A 25,196-nucleotide genomic window follows, 5' to 3' on the forward strand; every position below is an offset into this window, starting at 1 on the left:
TAAATGCTTTAAAATGAAGACCAACACACCTCATCTTTACTTTCTTTGAAGCAACTGTTGGCTTTGAAAAGAATATCCCCCTCAGTTGCAAGTTACCTAGAACATTTAAAATTTGGTTCTAGACTTATTCTTACATACGTTATTTACAGCTGGTATCTTTACAGATTTAACACCTTATTTTAGCCAAGGGAGTTGATTCCCAGTGCTCGGTAGCGCAATTAACTGTTAATCACATATGTTTTGCTTTCGCCCCTTTATTTACATTGCTCTAGCTGCACTACTACAGAATGAACTTCATAGTTAGAACTCGAAAGGTTTAAAATTAACATGGGAATTCCCCTCCAAGCTGAAAACAAACTTGTTTTCAACTTAGAAAAATAAAATTTCAGACTGGCTCGGTGCTATTCCACCAGAGAGGTGTGTTATTCTATTCCTTCACCAAGGTTTCCCCAGGCAGCACACCTTCCCACTCAGCTTCGTGAAATGTTTCCCCTTGTCCCCCTCCATCAAATTAGACATGCATCTTTGGGTTGCTATGTTGTTTTTTTTTTTAATTAAAAAAAAAAAACCCAGAAGCACTTTCTGCTTCTTTCAGTGCAAGTTTCTGCCCAAAAGCTTAGCAGCATCGTTTCCCACCCACCGCAGACCACCACCAACAGAAGATTAGCAGGGTCATCTTTTTCACCAATTTAGTGCATCTGGGTTGAAAGAAAGGAAATAAGAGAAAGAGGATGGGAGGTGCAGCAAGACAGGCACCTCATTTGAAGGTCTCTGGCTCTTTTGAGTCTCCCCCCAGCGACAGAGGAAAGGAAATGACTTCATGAGGTTTTACTACCAGCTTTGACAGATCATCAAACACGCACCTACTGTTCAGTGTGCTCGGTACTGACTGGACAGAAAAAAAAAAGGAAAGACTGGAGCTACCAGATAATTTAGCCTTGTAGCTGAAATCCGATTACAAAAAGGAATGAAGAGCAATCTACTTTGGCCTGCTACTTACATTGGAAAGGAAAAAAATCAGCAGCTCCAGCTGCAGTGTGGCCTTCTTCCCTTTCAAAACTTTTATTTCTCCAACATTCTAAGATTAGTATCAGCCCCATAGCTTTAAAACACATTTTATACAGCCCATACTTTCCTCAATCCATCTTTGATTTTGGCTCTCTGATAATTTAATAAGACTATCCTTCTAAAAGATTGAACTTCTGTGATTTGGGATTTACTTTGAGAATAACTATCTTAGAGGCTGTTTCTCCCCTACTATTATCTTGGAGCTAGCTCTCCACTCAGGCCCTCCTACCACAGACCTGAACCATAATACAGTAATTTTCTATACAGCTGCACGCTCAGTGGTGCTGCAGGAAGACAGCTACCATAGAGCTATTATTGCTATTGTTCCCCTCTAGGAAGAATGAGCATCATCAGGATTCACAAGCACTTCCAGAGAGCACCAGCACTAGTTATACACTGGCAGCTCCCCCTGAGATAAAGACAGGTTGTGTCAATTTAATCCCACTTTCATTAAGGTTTGATGACACCGGGTCTGCTGACAATATTCAGTCTAATTCTTCAGCCGCTGCACACCTCTGTCCTAAGCTGCTAAAATGGAGGGATATATTGCCCCCTCTGCTGTCCTACAAAATTAAGAGGATCCTGCTGAACTAATCCCAGATTTAAAGGAAAAAAAAGAAGAAGAAAAGAAAACCACCAACCCCTGCAAATGAATTTCTCTATTGCTCTTCATCCCCTCAAAGAACTTAGAAATTACAGGCTTTGTTGATTCTCCATTTATTTTGAGAAATATAAAATATGAAAACTAGTTTACAGTTCTGGCACAAAAATGATGAAGCAATAAGCACAAAGTTTCTTTTTACAAATAATGCTATATCTTTTTACCATTTAAAAGTGCCTAGAGTTTTTCACAGCAAATAAAGTTTATTTATCTATATCTTTTTTCTTAGTAAAATATTAGATCTATTTAAATTGCACATGAACACCTTGGTGAAGTAAACTATATGTATAGTTACAATAAATCTGTATTTAAAGCAGACAGTCATTAGAAACTACATGGAATGGAAAAGACTATCAAAGCCTAAATCGAATCTTAAAGATGGACAAAGAAAACAAGAGACAAGACACTGACTGATATGGCACAAGTGATTAAATTATTAACACAATCTGACAAAAAGTAATAAAGCCTATTGGAAGTTCTTCACTGATCTAATACATTGCTAAAACATTTCAATGCAGAGGTTTTGTAACATTTAAACTGGCAAAATAGTTTTTTGGCTGCTAAACATTTTTCCACAAGATTACAAGGCATCTCCTTCACTTCATATTGGACCTTAAGACGAGTACATTGGTTGATAGGGAATGTGCAGAAGAAAACAAAATTTACACCAAAGGCTGCTGTAGTTGACAGTTTACTATGTTTTGACAATAAAACTGTTGAAAAGTTTACCAGTTAATTTTAACTGTATTAACTTGCAACTGCAGCACCTAGAACATTTAAAAAGATTTTTCTTGTTCCATCAAAGAACTTGTTTCATTCCAATTTCCACAATTGCTGAGGGGTTCAACCTACAATTTTACCATGAATACAACCACTTACACTATGCAAAATTAGGTGTGAGCTGACATCTCTATAGATCAGGGCCATAACTTTGACTCAGTATTCTTACTCCTTCAGACATTTGCACTGAATTCTATCAGTCATTATTTGGAGGACTTTTCAGTCAAGCAAGAGTGATTAGTGATCTAAGATGTCCAACCTGAAATATTTTAAAGAGGCTCAGCTGCCATAATGTCTTATGTGTGCTCTGATTATGTTCCTTATGCGCAAATCCTTTAACATTCTAAGTTGAAGATCCAAAAATTCAAGTATCCAAAGTCTTACTGGTTTGAAGTCCTGACCTTCAAGCTTGTGTTGATGCCAACTTATTTACACAGGCATTTCTTTCAAGCTACAGCACAACTGATTTACCCGTTTTGGTATCTTTTGCAGGTGGTCAAAGGAGTATTTGATTTGCATCAAAATAGGAATTAATAATAGGGTCCAAAGAGCATTGTTATGTCGCTTTAAGAAACATAGCAATGTTGACAACAGAGGTATGATAAATGCTCCATTATGTCATTCACATTAACAGCACAGGAAACACGTACGCACACTAGAATTCTTTGCACTGAAGCCCAGCTGTTTAAAAATGCAGGAATACACTATTCTCAAAATTAGTATTATATTATAGGCATGCACAACTTCACGTATCTAAAAATTAGGAGGCAGGACCTAAGACACAGGCTTTGTGAAGAATTCAACAATGACTTAATGTTTGCAATCTAATGAAAGTCTAACTACTTAAAATGAGAGTGCCAATATGTTTGTAAACCAGGTATTAAAGCAAATTTAGTCTATGTGAAGAATATTTGAAAAGTGATAATCAAATTCAGAGAAGGAAAATAGCCTCAAAAAATTACATTTTAAAGGTTTTCCAGTTAACCACCTATTATTTTTCATCTCAGGTTAACTGAATATCTCTTCTTAAATAGAGGTACAGACTATCTTAACACAAGCAATCAATTTTGCCTATTTTGTTGTGAAATACTACTTTCAAGGAAGTGAAAGTGCCCAGTTTTACAAGTAATTTTAGATTCAGAGTACTGACTGAAAATGGAAAATATGACATTGAAAACACAGCAGTGCTAACAAATACAAAATATGCAGCTTTTGGAAAAAAAAGCAGCTCACAAGGCACTTGCTATAGTGGTCCATTAAATAAACAGTATATATAGTGCACCCTTAAAACATCATTGTTATGCATCAAGCTTTTTCAGTGTTAAACTTAATATTTATTAAAAACCACCACTGGGTTCTGTGTATTCCGAAGCAGTTATTGAACAGCCTTGTTTCATATAATGTAAATGAAAAAAAAAAATAGAAGTGGGGCATAGAAGGAGAGTATTTTACATCATTTCTTCTCATGTGAAAGTTTTTCCGTGTAGTGGTAAAATTAAGTGTGGAATGCCATTCTGACACACACCCTCCTGACCCTCTGCCCCAAAAAGCTACATTCCTGCTACTGGAAGAGCCTGGCATTTTAATTACAATTAATTCTATCATCAACTACTGGTTTGGCTCATCATTTGCAGCTTTGAAAAATAATGTGCATAACAGTAGCATTAAGCTACTTTCCTTTCCAGAGCAAAACCTGGCAGATATGGAAAAGTAAGTATCTGTAAAAATTGTACATTATTTCAATGGCTTAAAATGCTGAAAGTCATAATCAACACACTTGATACTGGTTTGATATTCTTTGTTTCACAACATACTTCAAAAGGCCAGAAGAGCTACAGACCCGATCACATCTCCTCGCATTTCTCTGTGGGAACGGGTTCTTCATCTCCCTTTAGAAAGTATGCATATATTAAATCATACTTTTTAATTACTCCCAGACTGAGAAAGCTTGGATCATACAAATGTATCTGCCACCTTAAGGTTTCTGCAGTTGCATGTTGGATAAAGAAAGCTGTCATTGACAGAAGGATCTGTAGATTGGCCAGAGGAAAAGTTAACATTCTAAATTAAAACCGGTTCCAGAAGATTAGCAAAAGGTACCAACCTGTTCAGGGGACTTCAACCTACTTCTGCCCAGTCCATTATGGTACTTATTTTGTCCATAAGCACCAAAGTGAGAAAACTTAAGCATTTGTCCAGAATCACCACACATAGTCCATTCTCAATTTCTACTCCGCAGATCACTTACAAGTTCCCCAAATTCTAACTCAAATCACCAAAAAAAAATATCTAATCCTCACTCACACTTTTGCATAGTTTGGCGTTTTCTGGAGTTGTACTTCTGTTTTCTTTCATAGCTTTTGAGGGGACTCATCCGTCACACACACAAGTACTTCCAGTCTAAATCCTTCCGGAGAAAAACTGAGTCCCACTTAAGCAGCAAGCTGTCCCGGACTGCTTAACCTTCTTTCAAATTCAAAGTAAAGATTATTCATTCTTATCTGCACTTTCAGATTTTTCCCTTTGCATCATGCAGCGACGAACTATGCTGTCAAAACTTCCTAGGTAAAATAGGCCAACGATGCGAAAAATGCCCATGCAAACAACCTGGAAACAGAGAGAAACATCTTTCAGTTCATTTAAGATCCCAGACTGCAGCATATTAAGTACTTGGGGAAATAAAGCTCCAGGCAGGTATGCTACATCATGAAAACCATCATAACTATGTAACAGTTCAGGATGGAGTAGCAGGTAGTAGTAGTAGCTTTCCCCCCAGCTTGCTGCTTCAGCTTGAAAAATATCACTTCAGTTTCACTAAACCCAAGTCTCCACAGTATTAACAACCATTTGATGAAAAAATAATCAATGTTTGCACAGTGTTCTACATTTTGAAGTATTTTAAGCGGTAACGAATTGTGACTATGGGGCCTTCCCAAATCTTACCTGCTGAAGACCTTCAGTAATAGAAGTGACTGGTGACATTCCACTTGTCAATATTGATAGCATGTACCCGTCTGATCCAACTGAGCTGTTAAAGTTCCCTTGCTAGATAGAAGGAAGACAGCAAGTAAAAAAAAGAAAAAAAAGTAATTTACCCAGTAGTGGCAAATCATATGTATCTTATTTCAACAGCTATTCTTGATGAATGTAGCTGACTGATTAAAAAAAAAAAAAAAGAGTTAACACAATTAAGATTCAAAATACTTAAAAATATTTTGTGCTATACAGCAACGTTGCAAAATTACTGCAGATTTAAAACGATAGCTTACTGATAGAAAATATGCATGATAGTCTCCCCATCTGTAAATACATTTCAGAGACAGAATTATACCCTAACGCTGTCAGATCACCAATCACTACTATAATTGGAGAATAAATACTGCTTGCCTTTTGTTAAAAGTAGTGTGTTATCAATTGTGATTTGGTGGGGGTTATATTTCAAATGCCAGGTTTTTTAAATATTAAAATACCTTTTAATTTCTATTTTAGTCTCTCAGTTTGATGGCTTGAGTACATAAAGACCATGTCTGAACAAATATATCATCCAAAGTGCTGGAAACCATGATGTAGAAATACCAGATGCTTAAGATTAGAGAGGAGGTAGTACTTCCTTTTAAAACTCACCACCCTAAAACCAGACATGATTTTGTGTTTGTGCTGCGTTTCTGAAAATACTGTAACAACTGAACACCTGCTGTAGGTATAAATCAAATTGAAGACCAAAAAGTATTTGGAACTGTAAAGTAATTACAGATTTTAGGATTTAATAACTTTATGAAGATGAAATTTCATGTTTGTTTCTATTCTGAGGTGCTCTACTAACTGTGCAAGCTTTTCATACCATAAAACATTAAAAAATTCCTTAGAAAGGCAATATACCTTTAACCACTATGAGCAGCATTTTATGTATTTTAATCACTCATAAATCACATACTTAAGACGTTAAAAGCCAAAATGCTAGACTGCCTTCATTTGTTTTAAAATTATTTTTAATGAACTCATCTTCAAGAAAAATAAGATAGTCTAACAAGCTTTTGAGGTTAGACAAATGGTATTTAATACATAAAAAGTCAATAGAGTTTACAGCTTTAAAAGCAGTCATAATCTGCCTTTGAGACATTGCATCATACTGATGCATCATTTGGTTCTGTCTGATGTACAACTTCAGATACTTTTCAGTTGCAGGAGATTGTATAAAATCATTTGTGGCTACAGTGGAGAAATAAGAAAAAAGAAAATACTTCTTGTTCAAACTAAACAAGGAGTACTGTTTTGTGTAAATCGATTTTGCATTTAGCTTCACCATAGTCTTATAGTCTCAAAGAAGCATTACACGCAATCCCAGCCTCTCCAACAAAGAACATAGTTTAAAAAGATAATTTACTTACGATGGCATCTTTGACTATAACTCTGGCGACTTGTTCTGCTTGGCAAACCGATGAGGTTTCAGAAATTAGCTTCGTCTCTAAGGGCTTTAGCAGAAAAACACCAATGTAAGTTTGACTAATAACGCACAGGAGAGAAAAATAAGGTCAAATTTTGGTTTGGAGTCTTTTGTCATGGATGACACCACTGTTACCAAGTGGTACCATGCTGTTATCTAAAACATCCACTTAAAGAAAGGTAAAAACACCTTCCTAAATAAAAGACTAATTTTATGAAGGGAAATGCCAACTTTTCCTTGAGTTACATTTTTTTAACAGTTAACTAATAAAATATGAAAAACTGTTTCCCCCCAAGTATCTAATTTTCAGGAGAAGTTATCAAAATGCTTAAACTATGTCTCTGCAACACTTGCATTAGTTCATTTATGGGTTTTTTTTGCCAGAAATTAAAAGATATGCCTGAAATACTTTAAGAACCTACAAAAAAGCTTTTTTTTTAAAAAATTTAATTTCTCAAACTCTATACACTACTATCCACCAAAATCTATCACTGCACTTTATTTCTTCATGTTTTAAGGCATTTATGGCACTTTACCTCACTAGAAGAACACAATTATTGCCGTTATTCTAGCAATCACAATTTCTTTCACAAAAAAACCCTAAACACGTCTGGTTTGTTACAAAAACAAACGGCAAAAATATGCTTTGAAGTATTTAGAAGCATGTTTGTCATTCATGTCCTTTTAACAAACAAAACAATGATGGAGCCAACTGCACAGCAAGCTATGCTCAATGTTACGATAGGTCTGGTAATGAAGAAAAATCAGTGCTAAATTAGGGAGAAAAAGAGTACTTGGTCACAAATCGACTTGTTGTAATGGCTAATTCAGATACATTTAATAACAAAACCCAGTTGAAGCAGTTCAGCCTAGTCAAATACTGAGACTAGTTTAATTCTGATATTAATACTTTAAAAAAGCACTTCTAGGGAAATGCTGAGCAACTAGCGGTTTCTCTCTCTTTATCAATCCAGAGTACTACAGAAATTAAAATTCACAGAAAAAGGCTTATTTCCAAATACCTATAGAATTATGAATCCTGATTTCACTGACCAGGCTCATTTTAGAGGAGGTGGGGGGAATTTGCCAGCAGAAATCACATACAAACACCTTTTACATGCTTTCCTACAATTATATGTTTTACATCATCAGATCTCCATTTCATAACCCCTATGTACTTTTGAGCTTACTGGCCTGTACCAACCAAATCTGAAAGAGATATAGGGATGTCAACAGTAACTCAAATACTACAAGTTTGGGAAAAAAATTAATAGCTGTTCAGCAGCAACAGCTGAAGTTAATGACATGTCGAAAAAAAGACAGGCAGAAATCAGCCATTAAATACTCTATCTGGCTAGTCAGTAAGGCAAAGCATGGTTGTCATTTGTAAACCAGTTGCCTCAAAAACACCAACCAACCAAAAAAACCACGTAAATGATTATACACAAGAAAGCTGTATCCTAGTTCCTGACATTCTTTTACTGTATTCAATGATACCCGAGAAAAACAGCATAATCCTAAAGAAATGCAAACTACAGAGACACATGTTCTAAACTAAGTAGTATTAAATAAACGCAAAAATAATAAATGAGTATCTGAACTGTCAGAGCAATGCAATATTGTAGAGATTTGAGGTGCATTATCATGACAGGCACAAGTCACCCCAAGACTTCATGTATGCTAATGCAAAGCAGAAGTCTTTGCTTAAAAGCTAACACATTTTGACAAGATAAATCTCACTGAATCTCTTTTAAAGAGAAATCTTAGATGAACCGTGCATTTTGCTGGTGACTATTTCCCTGAAATAAGCTATTATGCAGAGAAAAATCCCACAGAATATGCAAGCTGTACAAGTATCTGCAGATGTCTAATTCTGGCACTTTATGTGGATGTGTGGGAGTACATATTTAATACAGAATATCTATATCAAGAAATAATGAAGTAAGAATTGTGTTATACAATCCCTACTGATTCCTACACGAAGAATGAAAGACAAAATGGAATTCAACCTCAATTTCCTATTTTACATGATGGAGAATCTTGAAAAGGCTAATCTCCTTTGATATCAGGTTTCTAGTTCATGGCATGCAAATAAAAAATAGACACATTTTTCTCCAGTTACCTGACACTTCAGTCTGAACCAGGGGCCTGAATGCAGTTTTTGGAATTCTACTTCATATGTAGGGTCATGTGTGCATTATAACGAGATGGAACTAAATTTTTGAAGGCCAAAACTTCCACTTTCAAGGTAAAGTCAAATAAAAGAGGTCTACTGCTGATAAATCCTTCTGAAAAGTGGTATTGTCATTTACAGTCCAATCCCAATGCAAAAGAATTTCCTTCCTACTTTAATACTAGACAACAGCCATTATTGTGTCATTACATATAGTCATACGGCATGGTTAGTTTGCAGACTTCACTGAAGGAAATGAGGTTTATTTTGATCTGTCACATCTATCAGAACAACCGCCTATTATCAAAAGACACAAAATAGGAATGTTATTTTTAGTTCATTAAGCTTTGATATCAAAACAAATAGTAGCTTTACAGTTTACCATTCCACAACAGTATTTTGATTGCGTACAGAAAGACTTTCCAGTGTTTCAGATATGATAAGGTAGGCAGTTCTTCCATTTAAAGCCAGAACAATAAACTACACAAAATTATCCTACAAGTTATTTAACTCTGTCTAGTTAAGTTGATAAAATGGAATTATATTGAAGTACTAGTTAAAATCTTAATATGAACTGATCTCAGAAATACTACCGAAGTGAATGAAAACTGAAATGCATTGCCTACTACAAAATGAAGCTTTAATAACATTACTGAACAGCAGTTTACCTTTGTTTTACTTTCTTCTGCAAAGCCAGGTGTATCAGTATCTGGAGGATAGGCCACCGTTATGTAGATATTATAAGGCTTTACCTGTATTTTACAAAAGAAAGTCTTATCTTAATATTGACAGCCTTTACATGTCCCTCAGAACTTCATTAATTTCTCTTGTACCAAAGAAATAGAGCAGGCATGAATTTAAATTGCTTCTAGTGTTTAGTCATCCTCATATTCAGCACTTGCAAGACTCAAAAGTTCTGCCAAATGTGACAGCAAAACAGCAAAAAGCAAGAGACGGTTATGTTTTGTTTAATAAAAATATCTAAAAACTTTGCACTTGAGATAAATTATTTGATGAATCTAAGTGGTTTTTAAGACCTTTAGGAGGAATATGGAAGGAGTTTAGCTCTCTAATTTTGCCAATTTCAAGACAAGACTAAACCATTGCCAAACACCAGTACTCAGCATTCATAAACACAAGGCCAAAAAGACTTTCACTGAAACTTATTAGCATGCTTTTTTCTTGTTGTTTATGTCAACAAACATTCTCTGCTGAACAAACACGAGAAAAAAAGAACAAACATTTAAAACTCAAATTTGGTACCTTTAAGAGAGACAGTCAAGTTACAAGGCTTTTCAACCCATGGTATAAACTTACAAGGGATAAAAATTTACGGAAACAAAAAAATAAGTAGAAAGTGTAAGAAAAAAATGGAAGGCCTCGAGTCAAGGATTGCATTTAGTTATGTATTTGTATGTATGTGTCATAGAATTACATCACTTACTGCACTACTATTCAGAAACTACTACAATGCAAACCTGTAAAAACTTTCTACATTGAAAACACTTACTGAAATACCACATCACAGGCCCATAAATGCCCTATTTTTAGTTTTGAAGAATTCAGTCTCCAAAAGATATGTCCCCAGTCTAAAGAAAGACCCTGCAGTCACATTGTTCTATCTGGCAGGCCAGAAGTGATTACAGGCAGTTCTACCCCACATACTTATCCTGATCAAGGCATACATTGAGCAGACCAAGGCAAAACTGGGACTATGCAAAGGTCTAGAACCAAAACACAGACATTTAATATATATACTTAATATCTACTTAACAATGTAATATACATCCTTAACAAAAGAAGGGAAGCAATCTTGAAATCAATGTTACCTGTCTTACTACAATGCACTTACCAATCTTGTGTCATTGAATAATTAAAACAGTATTTGTTGGGTTTTTAGTTTTGATTTAAGCATAAGCTTAGATCATCACACTATAAAAAGTTAATCTATACCAGAATTTAGAAGGGTGAACTACTGTCAAATTTTTTTTTTGTGGACCTATCTTGCAAGTTTTACATACCACTTGCTGCAGCCTCACAAACAAGTTGGGAATTACTGGCCTACCATTGATGCATCCATGGGATCTTCAATACCATTCTGCACTTAGAGCCTTGAAAAGACTCTTCTCAGAAGACTTAAAATCCAAGTGCTTTTAGTTAAAATATAAGATAAAAAAAAAGTCTGAACATGTCATCTTCAGTTCTAGGAACAGATTCAATCTATTCCCTCTTATGTAATTGAAATCAGCTTAGTTTCTGCAACCCCATGCACAGCAATAGGATTGTACTGCTGCCAAAAAAAGGGCCAACATAGCACACAGATAACAGTAGCGCTGCCCAACACGAAAAGGACTACTTCAACGAAAGCCTGCTGTACTGCTAGTTAAAAAAATATTTTGTTCACAATCAAAAATACTTAAATTATTGCACACATACCTCCATTTGCAGGGCTTCAGCCAACCCTCGAAGAGCAAATTTTGTTGGAGAGTAAGCTGTATAACCAAATAGGCCTAATTGCCCAGCCTGAGATGATACAAACACAATCCTTCCCATCCTTCGTTCCTTCATGGTAGCAATCACTGCTCGACTCGGGTAAACACTACCCAGATAATTGACTGCCATTAATCTCTGTACAAACGATATTAATATGATATTTAAGTCACAGATTCAGAATCATCCTACTGTTTGGTATTATTAATCAAAAATCCCTAGTTCAGTCTGCTTTAACAACAAAATTCACTACATTTGTAGTTCTATCAGCTGGGAAAAGAAACAATTGCGTTCTATTCTACAGCTTCATAAACTGTTCTATAGCTAAAATTCTCACTTAAGCCAAAAGAAATCCAGACTATCTACAAGTCTTAACAGCATCAAGGATACTGATAATACTTTGAACTGTAAGACCTTCAAGGCACAAAGAACATTTGAGGGAAAAATCTAACATAAAGAGTGTCCAGGACACAATGTATGAAAACATAATGAAATGACAATTTAAAGAACTTTCTAAAACAAGAAACAAACAAAAAAATCTCTGTATTTATGCATTTCACAGATTTTAATCTTTGATGGATAGGGGGAAGTCTTTCATGTCACTCTCTAGAAGACCTAGAACACAACTGATAGCCTATATAAGCAATAGAATGGATGATTCAGATTTATTATAAAATTATGCCTATTTAGTTTTTTCAGATGATTCAATGTTATCTGCAGATGACTGGGTGCCTGAGATCTGTGGGCATAAAATAACTAAAATACAGGGGCTTGGGGTATTTTTTTTTGGTGTTTTCAGAGCAGCAGCTTCTCAAGCTGTAAACAATTTGTACACCTCAGTTTAATAGTGGTAACAGTCAAATTTTTCTTAAACAGGTTAAAAGTATTTTTAAAACACAACAAACTTTACCGGAGAAGAAAAAATAAAAAATTACACCATGTGAAATTCAGTGCTTTTCACAATGCATTAAACTACGAAAACACAACCCAGGCTTTTCTGCCATCTTGAGGACTCCATCCCAGAGGGAGAATTCACTTTTCTGACGCAGCAAGGGACCAATAGTTAGGTGAGAATTAAGAGACAATCCTTGTAAATGTAAAGATACATTCTAATTCTGACAGCTGCCACAAATCAAGTATATCATTATCACGGAATCATGGAATTGTCAGAGTCAGAAGGGACCTCTAGAGATCATCTGATCCAACTCCCCTGCTAAAGCATACAAAGTCTGCAAAGGCACAGGAATACTATCTAATTGTTAGAATGGTTGAATAAGAAATCATCATATAATAAAATGAAAAGGTATGCTCACTCACTTCAAAAGAATTCACTTCAATATCCTCAAATTTTCCTGTAACTGATGTTCCTGCACAGTTTACAAGCATGTCAACTGGCCCCAGCTTCTCCTGAGCCTGGAAGAGCGGGAAAAAGGTAAGATGTTCTTTAGCAGGAAAAAAACCTCATCCCACAGCACAGTATCATTATAAAAAACTATTTCCAATAAAAATATGTCACACACAGATAAGCTTCTTAAGATACATACTTAGAACTACTTCCTCACCTGTTTTAGGACATTCTCCACTTGTTCATAGTCTTTAGATACATCAACAGAAATACATAGTACAACCTGGAAAAGGAAAGTGCAAGAACATTCTTACAACATGATTAAGTCCAGTAACTGTTGACTCTGAGCCTTTCAAAATGAAACAAAACCCAATGACATCTTTTCCAGAAAAAAAAAAGAAGTCTTTTTGACAGGACAGTTTGCACTTCTCTTGCACTGGAGAAAGCAATCCCTGCCTCCTCCGAGCTCCGCCCCCTCACACACACATTTGAGTATAATGATTATATTAAGAACAAATAAGCACTTCATGATCTTCAAAGAAGCTACTCATGTGCGAAGTATCATTTCTTATTCGCTGTACTAAGACACACTATGACTTGAGTTATTTACACAACATTTAATAAAAACTATTCTAAGGTAGTCAAAATTCCACAGTGCTACATTTAACTTTCATCACTGCTAAACACAAGTCAAGCCATTTGTGTGACTTGGGCTATCTTTAAGAAAAACTTTTTTTCCCCACATCATAGCAAGGCATGATTGCAGAATGTTGCTCTGAAACTGCAGCATCAGCACTGCAAAAACACTTTTCCAAAAATGCATAAAGCAAGTGTTATAAACTTGCTGACTTTAGCACTAACATTGCACTCTACTCACTTTAAAAAAAAAAAAGTTTTTTGAAGAATATTAATAAACTTAGCTACATACTGTTTAACTGGGACATGTCAAGGACAAAATTAAAATAAAAATTCTATGAGAAACTGACTAGCTGCACAGTGTTTTAAATATCTAAAAAGTGAAGTAATGTGTATATGTTTACTTCTTGTCTGGAAACCAGAGATTATGGGGTTTAGGTTGAAAGATACAGAAAACTGAAAATATGCATTGGCCTGGGGGAGAAGGCAGGGGAGGCAGGCAGGACAGGACAAGAAAAAACATATGACAGTGATACCAAATTTCTGTTGCAGCTAAAAATTGGGCCCTGCTTTTCTTTAAAGTTACTGATTACTTTCAGCAAGATGATCTCAGAACCTTGATTTGAAGCACCTTCAAATCAACTTCTGGCCAAAGGAAGCACTGCCTTTGGGTTACCACTTACAAACTGTAAGATCGCTACAAACTCCAGTTTGGCCAGGTATTTACAAACAAGCTATCCTCTCTGCTGAGCAATCCAGCAGAGCTTCAGGGTAATTAATCATCTTGAAAGGAGAAGCAATCTCACAGCGCAATTAAAAGAGGGACTCCTGTATTCTTGTTCCAATTTCTGTCCTTTCTGTTACTTTGGTCAATTCCTTTAAACTCAGTTCGAGGTGAAATCAAAAAAGTCATCACCAGTTTGTACAAGTATCATTGTGACCACTTGCATGGAGCACGTGGACACACACACACGAAAAAAAAAAAAGCTTAGCACAGTGTAACTAACTGCTTTGGCAGCTTGTTATTTGGCAGCTCTGCCTCTGGTCAGACTGCAACACTTCTTAGCTGCATAAACAGAATCTGCCTGCCATTCCTGTACAGCAGGTTGGCTATTCCTGCCTCCCAGCATTGTGTGTAGTCGGACATCAGAGTAAACTTGTGGTACGAGTTACTGGTGGGTCTACATGCATCTCCCCTTAGGGCATTTATTACTTTTTGGAAATATTTATCTTTTACGTAAGTTTGAGAACAAAATAGCAGTTACACATAAAAACCCATTGATTTATTATCTGGATGTCTTTGCAAGATCAATGAGGAGGTTAAAAAAAATTCTGTACCAAAATTGGAGCAGTTGGCTAATATACCAGATGGCATAGATTAGTTATTCATACTGTGACCAACACACTCGGGAACTACCACAGCTTTTATTGACTACTGTCACATTATACAATTCACCTCTTTGCTTCTATTATCATATGTTCTTTCTTCTGCTATAATATACTGATTACCTTCACTCCAAAGCATGCAGTATAGATCCATGCCTAGGACACAGAATAGGCTGCCAGAATTAGTCTAATATCCCCAACCCTGCTCCTCACCTTTTTTTCTACATATTGCATGGCATTGGATCATCAATAAAGCTTTCACAATAAATCCAACTCCCAGTGAAGTAACTGGGAATATTCTACATTATGAGAAGGATTTAAGAAATATTGAAAAAAAAAAACCAAAACCAACAAACAAACCCAAACCTCTAAGGGCAAGGACTTTGTCCCATTGCACACTTACAAAGGCTGCACTGTCAGCACTCATCTATCCTGAGGATCTTTGCCTCTTAGCTCAACATCTAACAAATTTACCGGTCTCTGTGTATGTGATCCATATCAGACATCATCTTTGTGTACACTCTTTCAGCAATCCTTTTGTACAACTTCTCTCAGTTCAGCTACCCTCACCTCCTAACTTCTCATCTGCTGTTCCAGTAGGAGCTCTGCCCCAGACTCCCCGCTTTTTGCAGTTCTGTTCTTCAATTTTTCTCAGGCAGGCTCCCCTGTGACATTGTCTACAACCCAACAAGAGCTACAGAAGAGCCATCCTATGCTTAACATGGGTGGAAATCTAAAGCTGCTTCTGTAAAAGCTGTCCTGTTCAGTCCACACTGGAGCTTGCTCAACCCTGAAGGTACTTTCTGAGATTCTAGCCAAACTCTGACGAACATGCACCAAGAAATATTATTTTAAGAAGTCTGCATCTATCAAGCTTGGACAGATTTTAACAGGAACATCCAGACACAGTGTTTGACCAGGGATTAACTTTAATGCTCAGCCTGGGAAACTACTAGAGCAGCTAAAAGAAAATGGTTATCAGGATTTATTTATTTATTTTTATATGGGCAACATAGTTTCTCCTCACCTCAAATGGCTTAGTTTTTCAAATAAAGATGAGCTGAATAAGGCAGCATGCACAGAAAAAAGAAAAAGTCAGCTTGAGCCATTTGACAAAAATATAAGGAAGACAGAATCTTATCTAATAAATGGAGGTATTAAGAATATTTTGTATCAGCTAGTACTAATATTATTGGATTTGACTTTTTCCATTGCTTATTTTCAACAGAATATCCAATTAATTAATTCAAATGCCTTTTCACACAGGAATAAATTTCTTGTATTTGTAATCATGAAAGTAACAAAAACTTCTGGAATACAAGAAAGGAGAAATCAAAGATTATAACAGACCCAATACTATTTCCCCTATCCTCTTCATTTTTAGTACTGCGATAAAATAATTTCAGCATTTCATCTTGAAGTTGCATTATTTTGAACATTGCAAACTCACCTAGCACCTCCATAAGCTCTAAAACAGAGCCTTTATGCACAAGTGCACTATCTAGTTGCCAAAACAGCTTCAGTGTTTAAAGGTCTCGGAAACTCACAAATTTAATTTGTGTATCTGTTTAGAGTACTTTACCAGGAAAAGGAATACAAGCATAACATAGTACACTAAACCTGGAAACAAGTATCTGAACTTCCTTCCTAAGACAATTACTGTATTTATGAATTGCAAAATGAGATTTGTTAAAAAAAGAAAAGAATTGGTTCTTCCACTTCACCTTGAAGAATACAAATGCTTATTAAGTGTCAGTACACTGCACCTATCCTAAAAAGCACACTACACCTACAGCTGAAAACATCTACCTTTTTCTCTAAAAAAAGCACGCTAAGCACTAGCTAGGCAACATCAAACATAGCAGAGTTCAGAGCACCATATATAATTAGATTTTTTTAATTCAGAGTCCTCACATATTTTTGTCAAACAGCTTTGTTTTATAGACAGGACTACTTTAAACAAAACACACAACTATTAGCAGTGATCTTACCTGCTTGTCATTAACAGAATACTTCTCTATTTCCTTCTTCGTCTGCAACAGCTTGTTCTGAAATGGATAAAAGAACAGCTAAACCATTGCAGTTCTGAGAGCAAAATAGTTCAATATTTCAATATGGCTTAAAAACATTCACTAAACCCCCCAAAAGTTATCCTCAACTAGTTATAACACTTTACTATTACCATTTTACAATTTTTATAAATATATGGTGAAGATGTGAATTCTATCAAGCTACTAGAACTCATTGATCTGTTTCTCACTTCATCTTCTAAAGCCAGTAACGACTTCTGTAATAGATGTAATGTTTTTTGTTTCATACAACTACACAGAGCACTTAAGACTTGGGTATTAATTTTTCTCCTGTACTTTGGTTCTATTTTATATTTATATAATATTACATAAAATAATCAGTAAATAGTCAATAAAATCAGTAAATAATCAATAAAATAAAACAATCACTGTAATGAAATTATCCTAAAAATTAAATTAAAATTTGGTAAATTCAAATTGTCATGCCCATTTCAAGAAGAATTGTGTTAATTCTGGCTGTTTTTAAGGTCATGCAAAGTAAGTTCTCAAATGTAAGTAAATTTTCAAAGACAGCTGGGACTAAGGCCCCCCAAAAAATTTAAGAGCTTTTATTTCCTGAATTATTAGGGGTTTTGTCCACAAATAAAACAACAACTCGTTATGAAAGCAGAGTCATTCTAACTACCTTCTGAATCTCCCTTAGAAAAACCCAAAGCAACCCTTTTTCCTCCAAAGCCACCTTGATGAACTGTTTTTCAGTAGTAAAATGTATGATATAATGCTGATTAGACACCAAAATAAATTTTAAGAATTGTCTTTAATCCCCCAGTTGTCACTTACTATAAAGAAATTCTACAGTTTTAAAAGAATATAGGGGTTTTCCTGCTTTTGTCCTCTGCCACGACTCTAGACAGTGAAATAATGAATGTCATTAAAAGAAGTGAAAGCAGTGGTAGAGTTTTAAGGCAAGCTAATCAAAAATTCCATGTTGGGCTACACTCCTTAAAAAGGCAGCCACCTCTTCTCTTCAAATGCATTCATGTGAAATGCTTAGGCTCCTCTTAAAATAAACACCAAAGTATGAATAATTACCAATTCCAAAATTATTCCCCATCTATACAGTTTTTGTGAACAGTTTAGTCAGTAAAAGTACACACACACTTACCTCATCCCGAGCAATCAGCGTTATGAAAGCACCTTGCTTATAACATTCAATAGCAATGCATTTTCCAATTCCACTGGAACCTCCAGTTACCTAAAAGTTATTTGAAAACAGCAGTGTTAGTACAATATTCTCATCCCCTCTCTCTTATGGTATGAGTCTAATTAAATGAAAATTCTAAAAACATACTGAGATTAAAATATCACCCAATGAGGTATGAATACAGTAGATACGCTAAAAGTTAGTTAATTATTGAGTATGAATGAAAAATAAGATCTGAATAGATTGATAAGCGTTTGTTTATACCCCAAAACCAGTTTTACTTTAGTGGATATTTTTTTTTTCCTCATTTCTTATATCAGGCACACTTTAACCCACTCGGGCCATTCACATTCTTTTGAGTAATTTTTGTATGTTACTTCTAAAAGTAGAAGTTTGAAATCACTGTTGGCATCAGCCATAATAACACTGCCCCTCTATACTGGATTACAGTAGAAATTACCAACTGCAGATTGCCTGCTGAAGATAACATCACGTACACATAAGCAGAAAATACCTTATTTCTCAGTTAAAAAAATTAATTAGTTCAAGAGTTGGCCCTCCCGGTCTGAATTCTGAATTCTCTGTGCCACCCAACAATTCCAGTGTCACAGGGATGCCAGCACTTCAACTTCCGTTACCTTTTCTTCTTTCTCTAAACTGTAACACTGAGAAGTCTCATACATAAACAGGAGATTAACAGTTTGCCCATAGACAAATGCAGGGTAATGACTACAGCCCTGCATCACATGTTGCAGAAGGATATACTCCCAAATAATACTAATAGACAGGTTAAAGTCATCTTAACACCTCTCTCACTACCCTCAATAAACCTACTGATGAACTCCATGCGCAATAGCATGTAGATGACAATCCTGACCTCTCTTTTTGACTAAAATAAAAATGCCTGCCTGTTTGACACTGCCTTTAGATGACGGCTTCATTTAAGCCTAATCTGCATGTCCTTAAAAAACACTGGTATATTCCTTATATACCCCAGTTATTTGAATTGTCTTTTAACAGCATACTAAGAGGCTGTAACTGGGAAAATATTGGAACAAAATGCCTAGAAACAGTTATTGAAAAAAATTATGTTGATGGAATGAAATCTGAAATACAGATTTCCTAATAATTTGAAAAAGAAGCAATTCGGATTGCTCTGGAAACCATTTTTTGCTCTTTATCAAACCTTTCAAAAGGCTTCAGAGGAAGTAAGGTATCACCTCCATTTTAAGTATGAGAAAATGGAGGCATTGAGCTAATCAGTGGAAGAGCAACTATCCCCAATTTCTAACTACACACTCTATCAAAAGCCTTTTGTTGTCTCCTCATCTGCCAACGCCTCAGTTTTGTTTTCAGAGCTGTGTTATCCTTAAAATTCTTTCTGTTCCTGGAGGCAGTAAAGTCAGAAGAGCAAGAAGTACATTCCCATGTGTCACTAAATTCTTCTATCATACGAGTATTTTATCACTAACCTTGAAAAACAGCTTCACTTAAGTCAAATAATCCCAGCAAACAAAGATTTACAACACAGTCCATGGTTTGACTGGTTCCTCTTCAGTCACAAGTGGACTAAGACTGGGTACAACATTCACAAAGACAAATTTCAGCTCTTAAGGCTTCCTTTACTGTTAGAGATAGCTGGTTCAGATTAGCTTTTAACTGACTCTCTCTGCAAGATGAGCTTCACGCAACTTTAAACTTTGAGGTTGACTCCAAGATGTAAGTCCTGTACTGGAAATGGGAGACCCGGTCGGTAGAGTTCTCACCCAAGGATGACTGCTTTCAAAGACTGCTTTGTAAGAGCATGAGTGTTAGCTAATAATTTGGGACTTCAGCAGTACTCTAGAATAATTTACGGTTCGTGATGGAAAGAAGTTAAGAATTTCAGTGTATTCCCAAAATAGCTTGCAAGACTTCAATACATCTCAGAAAAGATTTAAAGACTCAGTTTGATACACTAAGTCAGACCTCAGTTCCACAGCACTCATGAGTTGCTTCAACAGATTTTCAACAGCAGAGGTATACCAGCACACGAACTAACCATTGAGCATGGAAGACAGCTCCAATTCCAAATTTTTGGCATAGCACAGAGAGACAGCTGATTGCACAAACTGTTGAGCATCATGAACAGGTCAACTGCACCAGTGCTTGAGGAATTCTTTGAAGGTGGAGGTACTGGTACCAAGCCTCTGGCTTGTTAGACAACGCTGACATTCATTTCAAAAAGACAAAGTCTGAAGTCATGCAAGAAGTGGGAAAAGGAAGTTTTTATTCATGGTCACACCCAAGAACACTGGATAGGTCAACAACAAAAGGCAATATCAATTAACTGGGAGACTGTCACTAATACGCACATCTTTCAGAACATTCATCATGAAAGCTAATGCAATAGAAAAAAAATAATCCCTGACACTAGTGAAAACTTTATTTTGGGCTACAATGACGTTAGCCTGAGCAAATGTATGAAGTCTGTTAGGTAAGTTACTAACATAAATGCTCAGAATTAAAGTAAGAGCCCACATCTACTTCATTAAACAAGACATTGTTATGGTTACTTACCCTTCTGGCCAACAGTTCTGCAGTGCTACTGCACGTCATTAGTTTGAGACATTTGAATTGCTACTGACCCCATTTTTAAATTTCACTGTAACCCAGCCTCAGAGGAGTTAGCAAAAATAAAAATCTGGTCACAGCAACTCAAAACAGAGGAATTTCTTGACAGGAAGGGACAATTAAATCCTAGTATTAATTCAGACATTCAGAATGCAATACTACCAGCCCTTGAGCAGTGCTAGTAAGCTTTTTCTGTGTTTGAGAAGAACAGGTACCAAATTAGCTATTCCAGAACGGGTCTGGCTCTGACTTCTTGAGCTATGATGCTTGATTACAAAGTTTGGTTCACCCTTGAAAAATGTAAATTTTGGGGTGAGGTACAGAGAATTGCTGTGTTTGACCTTCAAGATGGAAATACTGGAAAATTGCTTCAATTGATGAGACAGTCCATAAGGAATGTCACAAGGAACGATCAAAATCAAGACTATTCATAGGCTCTGTATCTCCAACAGAGTCTATGAACTTCCACTTAGCACTGGATACAAGCTGGCTTCATGCTTTTAGACAGTGCTCTGACAGGTGTTTAGTTCCACTGACACAGAACATCCCTGCAGTCTGCTCTGAATGGTTAGCATGCCTGACTAGACTCAAAGTGACCTCTTGTCCAACCACTTGAATGCATCCAAACCACAGATCGTATCACTCGCAACACAAGAGCTACTGAGACACCAAGACTAGCCGTCCTTAAAGCTGACCGCAGTTATCAAATTGGGTGCTGCACAGAAGAGGTGAAACTACTTCTAGACTAGAGATGACCTTTATGCATGTGGATTTGGCATGATCATCTTGAACTATGTCCAGGAGCTAGTCCCAAGCAGAGAACACCTTTAGGTTTTCTGCCATTGTTAATCCACAAATTTTGATAAACTGTATTCATATCACTGAGATCTCAGGGGTTTTTTGCAGAAATTTCAGCTTGGTATTAGAAAGGCTGAAACAAGAAGGGGAAGGTTAGCATTGGTATTTCAGAGATAGTTTCTAAATGTTGCTCATGGTATTTACAGAAAGCTGGTTTTGCCCTAACATCTTAAGTTTTTGTTGCATTCTGCTCAATCACACAAAGCACCTTTGTAGAGAAGTTGAAGGAAAGAACAGAGAGAACATTTATAGGGCAGGTGTAACATCCCTAACAAAGGGCAGGTAAATGTGATATAAGTGAGCATGATGTACATGAAGCAGTGATGACTACCTTATCCTATGTTCATTTTCTTGACTACTGTTATTATCAGCTACCAAAATAATTGCTTATTCTCACAGAATATGTAATTTGCTAGTATGTAGCCTGAGACCCAAGGAAAAAGTTAAAGCCAATGGCAAAATAAAAGATGTATAAAATGGTCTTCCCACTTTTGAAGGACGGAGAAGTTCAGCACAAGAAGCAACAGCTCTATAGCACTAAAATAACTTTTATACCCTTTATTTGAGAACACTTCCCTAGTCATGCTAGAAACAAAGCAAGTAGTATTAGACATCTAAAAAGCATTTTGCTTTAAGTAAGCTACACCTGATGTTTCAGCCAATTTGATAGCAGAGAAGTCATTTCTATTTAATGGTGCTCAGTGGGGTCACCAAAATACATAACAGATAAGTGGGGGTGAAAATACCCACAAGATCAGGCCGCTAGTAATCTGGAGTTCTGTAGACTCTCACTCTGAATAGCACCCTAAGAAAAATAGACTCCTACGATGATGATTCCTTCAGAAAGCATGCCTCGCCTAACACAGTGAGCAATTCCATCATGCAAGTGACTCCAGAAAAGGACAGAGAGAAAAAAACCACAGTTTTCCGTTCCAAATTTCTACCCCAAAAGGCAGCCAGAGTCAGTTACTTAGCCATAACTCAAACATCTGTTAACTGTAACTGTTAGGAGTGAATAGAAAACCTTTTTATGAAGGATTAAGTGAAAAGAACGCTGACTTTAGTTGAAAATTCAATAACTGGTACGTAATAACATCTGAAGTTGCCCAATGACCACCCTTCAGAAATGTAACATATATTTTTCACGATACTTTCAACAGGCCCACAGAAAGAAGACCTTCTAGATAAGACAGACTTTTTCTGCTTCAGAAAAACAATTTACTGAAGTATATATCTTCAAAAATTTTACTTACTGTGCAATGGTAATCACTTACCCTCTTGAGAGGGCTTAACCAGCTAGATATGCTATTTGCAGGCCTTTATTCCTTTTTTGGGTTTAACTGAAGCCCAACAAAGATTAACAAATGTTAATCTACAGTCTTATGTGAATCAAGTCAAACTAAAAAGAATTTGCATATGCAGATCACCTAACAGATTTTGATATTCTTCTGTGAGAAGACTTCAAAGAAGTCCTTAGACAATGTTACGGTCCTTAAATATTTTCATGAAGTCTCTCAGTTATTTCAGTCGCAGAGAACATTTACTCCCAGTATACAGTGTAAGAATTCACTTTACACACACAATGTGGAAATCCTCACTGAACAAAATTTCTGATTTACGGTACCAACATCCAATATTCTTCTTTATGCATTATGCTAGAAAATTTGAAATCCAAACATACAAGTGCCCAGCGTTACTAACAGCATCTACAAATGTAAGAACTAGTGAAATCTGAAACAGTTGCTCCGTACTTCATTAGTTTGCCTGAATACTTTAAAAGCATAACTAAATTCAAAATAAAACAAGTATCTCTGCCAGTGGCAACATCAATAAAACTGTTTACCTGCAGGTTTTTATATGTATCATCAAGTTAAATGTATCTACAGCCTTGTCCGCCATCAAAATATTAATATAGTTACTTCTCTAGCTGTACTCCTAATTTTATAAGATTTGCAGGAACACTGTGTTTGACACTTCTACTCTTATCAAGTTGAGCTTAAACTGCTACCATAATTAATGGCAATGGTTACAGGGAGAAGGTTTCTCAAACAAGAACAGTCTCCCAATTTTCAATGTGAAGTTTCTTAAATGAACCATTCTGATTAGAAAAACCAGTACAGCAGCTTTTAAGTAGCTTAATCACATAAAGAACACACAAAATTTGGGACAATCACAATATATTAAAAAAAATGAACGAGCAAAATTTTGGAATAAAATCCATTGAACTTTTTATTGTTTGCTATTCTATTTCTCCATAAAAGTCACAAAAAGTCTGCTTCACCTTTGCTTTTTCACAATATTGAAAGGTTCTTAAAATCCTACTTAAGGGTTCTTCCTTAGCAAGCATTAATTCTGTGGGAAAAGCCATAACCAGAGAACCTTAACGCAAGCTCGAACACACCTCACACAGTATACGATGCCATAAAGCCAGTTACGGCATTCAAGCAACACCTATTGCATAAAGCAACTTTGGAATACTCTTGCAACTTGGACAGGTCTAAATCATTCTGGGGACAGCTCCATCCTCCACAGAAGAGCTCCAAAAATAATAATTAAAAAACCTCAAACAAAACAAAAAAAGAACCAGAGCTAAAAAAAATGTTTTTGAAGTTAACTTAGAGTAGTTGTAAATTCACTTGTACCTAAAAAGTCTAACTTCTTGGATTATTTCAAACTTCCACCATTAAAAAAGGAATCTGCAAGCACTACCTACTCACCCCTTAAAATTAAATTTAACCAAACAGCAAACTAGAGCTTCTCTGCTTAGCTTTAAACCTCTGAGGTGTGTCCTAAATTAAGGGAGCTGATTGTAGGACCCTGAACCTTTCAGCTGCTTAACTCATTTGCTCTCATGTGTCCAAATACACTACTTTGTGATACACCTGAAAGCCTCTGGATATTGTCTTCCTTCCTCTGCCCCCACCTCCCGCAGCCAGGCACCCTTACAACATATAGTGATGTGCTACTCATGAGCTGTTTCAACACTATGTTCTTCTGAAGACTTCCTTCTGAATACTAACTTATACCATGTGCACTACAATCAGTCAAAATATTGCTCATAGACATCGCTATCTATGTACTTAAAGACGAAAAGATGCATGAGCGTCATCTGACTGCTTCCTCTGTATTAGTCTTCCCATTTCCTCGTGTCTGACTTGCTTTTTTACACCAAGAAAACCATAGATTTTGTCTTTTGTTTAGGAGCGCGCACACACCTTGGGAAACGCTACAAGAAAACCAAACTCAAGGTGACCAGTAACTTCAGAAGTACAAAAGGCACGTCTCAGAAAGTCAACATTCAGACTGCAGATGGTTTACATTGCTGGTGACTCAGAAGATCGCCTCAAGCCAATCGAGACAGACAGCGGTTGTCAGAACCATCTGCACAGGTCATTTCCTTATCGTCCGGACCTGCGGCTCCCACGTTTCGGTAGCTCGGGGTGCCACAGCCAGCCGCCAGCACCTCCTGCAAACCCGCCGCCGCCCCCGACGCTGAGCCCGCCCAGAT

At 36.3% G+C, this 25,196-nt stretch overlaps 1 protein-coding gene across 1 annotated transcript in view; it reads right to left on the reverse strand.

Moving 5' to 3' along the window:
* Positions 1 to 1,768: 1,768 nt before the first annotated feature.
* Positions 1,769 to 25,196, reverse strand: part of KDSR (3-ketodihydrosphingosine reductase) — a 24,283-nt gene continuing 855 nt past the window's right edge. The window contains exons 2-10 of the mRNA XM_014941036.1: positions 18,179 to 18,268; positions 16,975 to 17,031; positions 13,179 to 13,244; positions 12,934 to 13,029; positions 11,563 to 11,754; positions 9,795 to 9,878; positions 6,898 to 6,981; positions 5,453 to 5,554; positions 1,769 to 5,116 (exon numbers count right to left, since the gene is read on the reverse strand). Of these exons, the coding sequence (XP_014796522.1) occupies positions 4,997 to 5,116; positions 5,453 to 5,554; positions 6,898 to 6,981; positions 9,795 to 9,878; positions 11,563 to 11,754; positions 12,934 to 13,029; positions 13,179 to 13,244; positions 16,975 to 17,031; positions 18,179 to 18,268 (891 nt within the window). The 3' untranslated portion in view covers positions 1,769 to 4,996. The remainder of the gene's footprint in view (positions 5,117 to 5,452; positions 5,555 to 6,897; positions 6,982 to 9,794; positions 9,879 to 11,562; positions 11,755 to 12,933; positions 13,030 to 13,178; positions 13,245 to 16,974; positions 17,032 to 18,178; positions 18,269 to 25,196) is intronic.

The sequence above is a fragment of the Calidris pugnax genome, unplaced genomic scaffold (assembly GCF_001431845.1).
Source record: "Calidris pugnax isolate Ruff unplaced genomic scaffold, ASM143184v1 scaffold8, whole genome shotgun sequence".
NCBI lineage: Eukaryota > Metazoa > Chordata > Aves > Charadriiformes > Scolopacidae > Calidris > Calidris pugnax.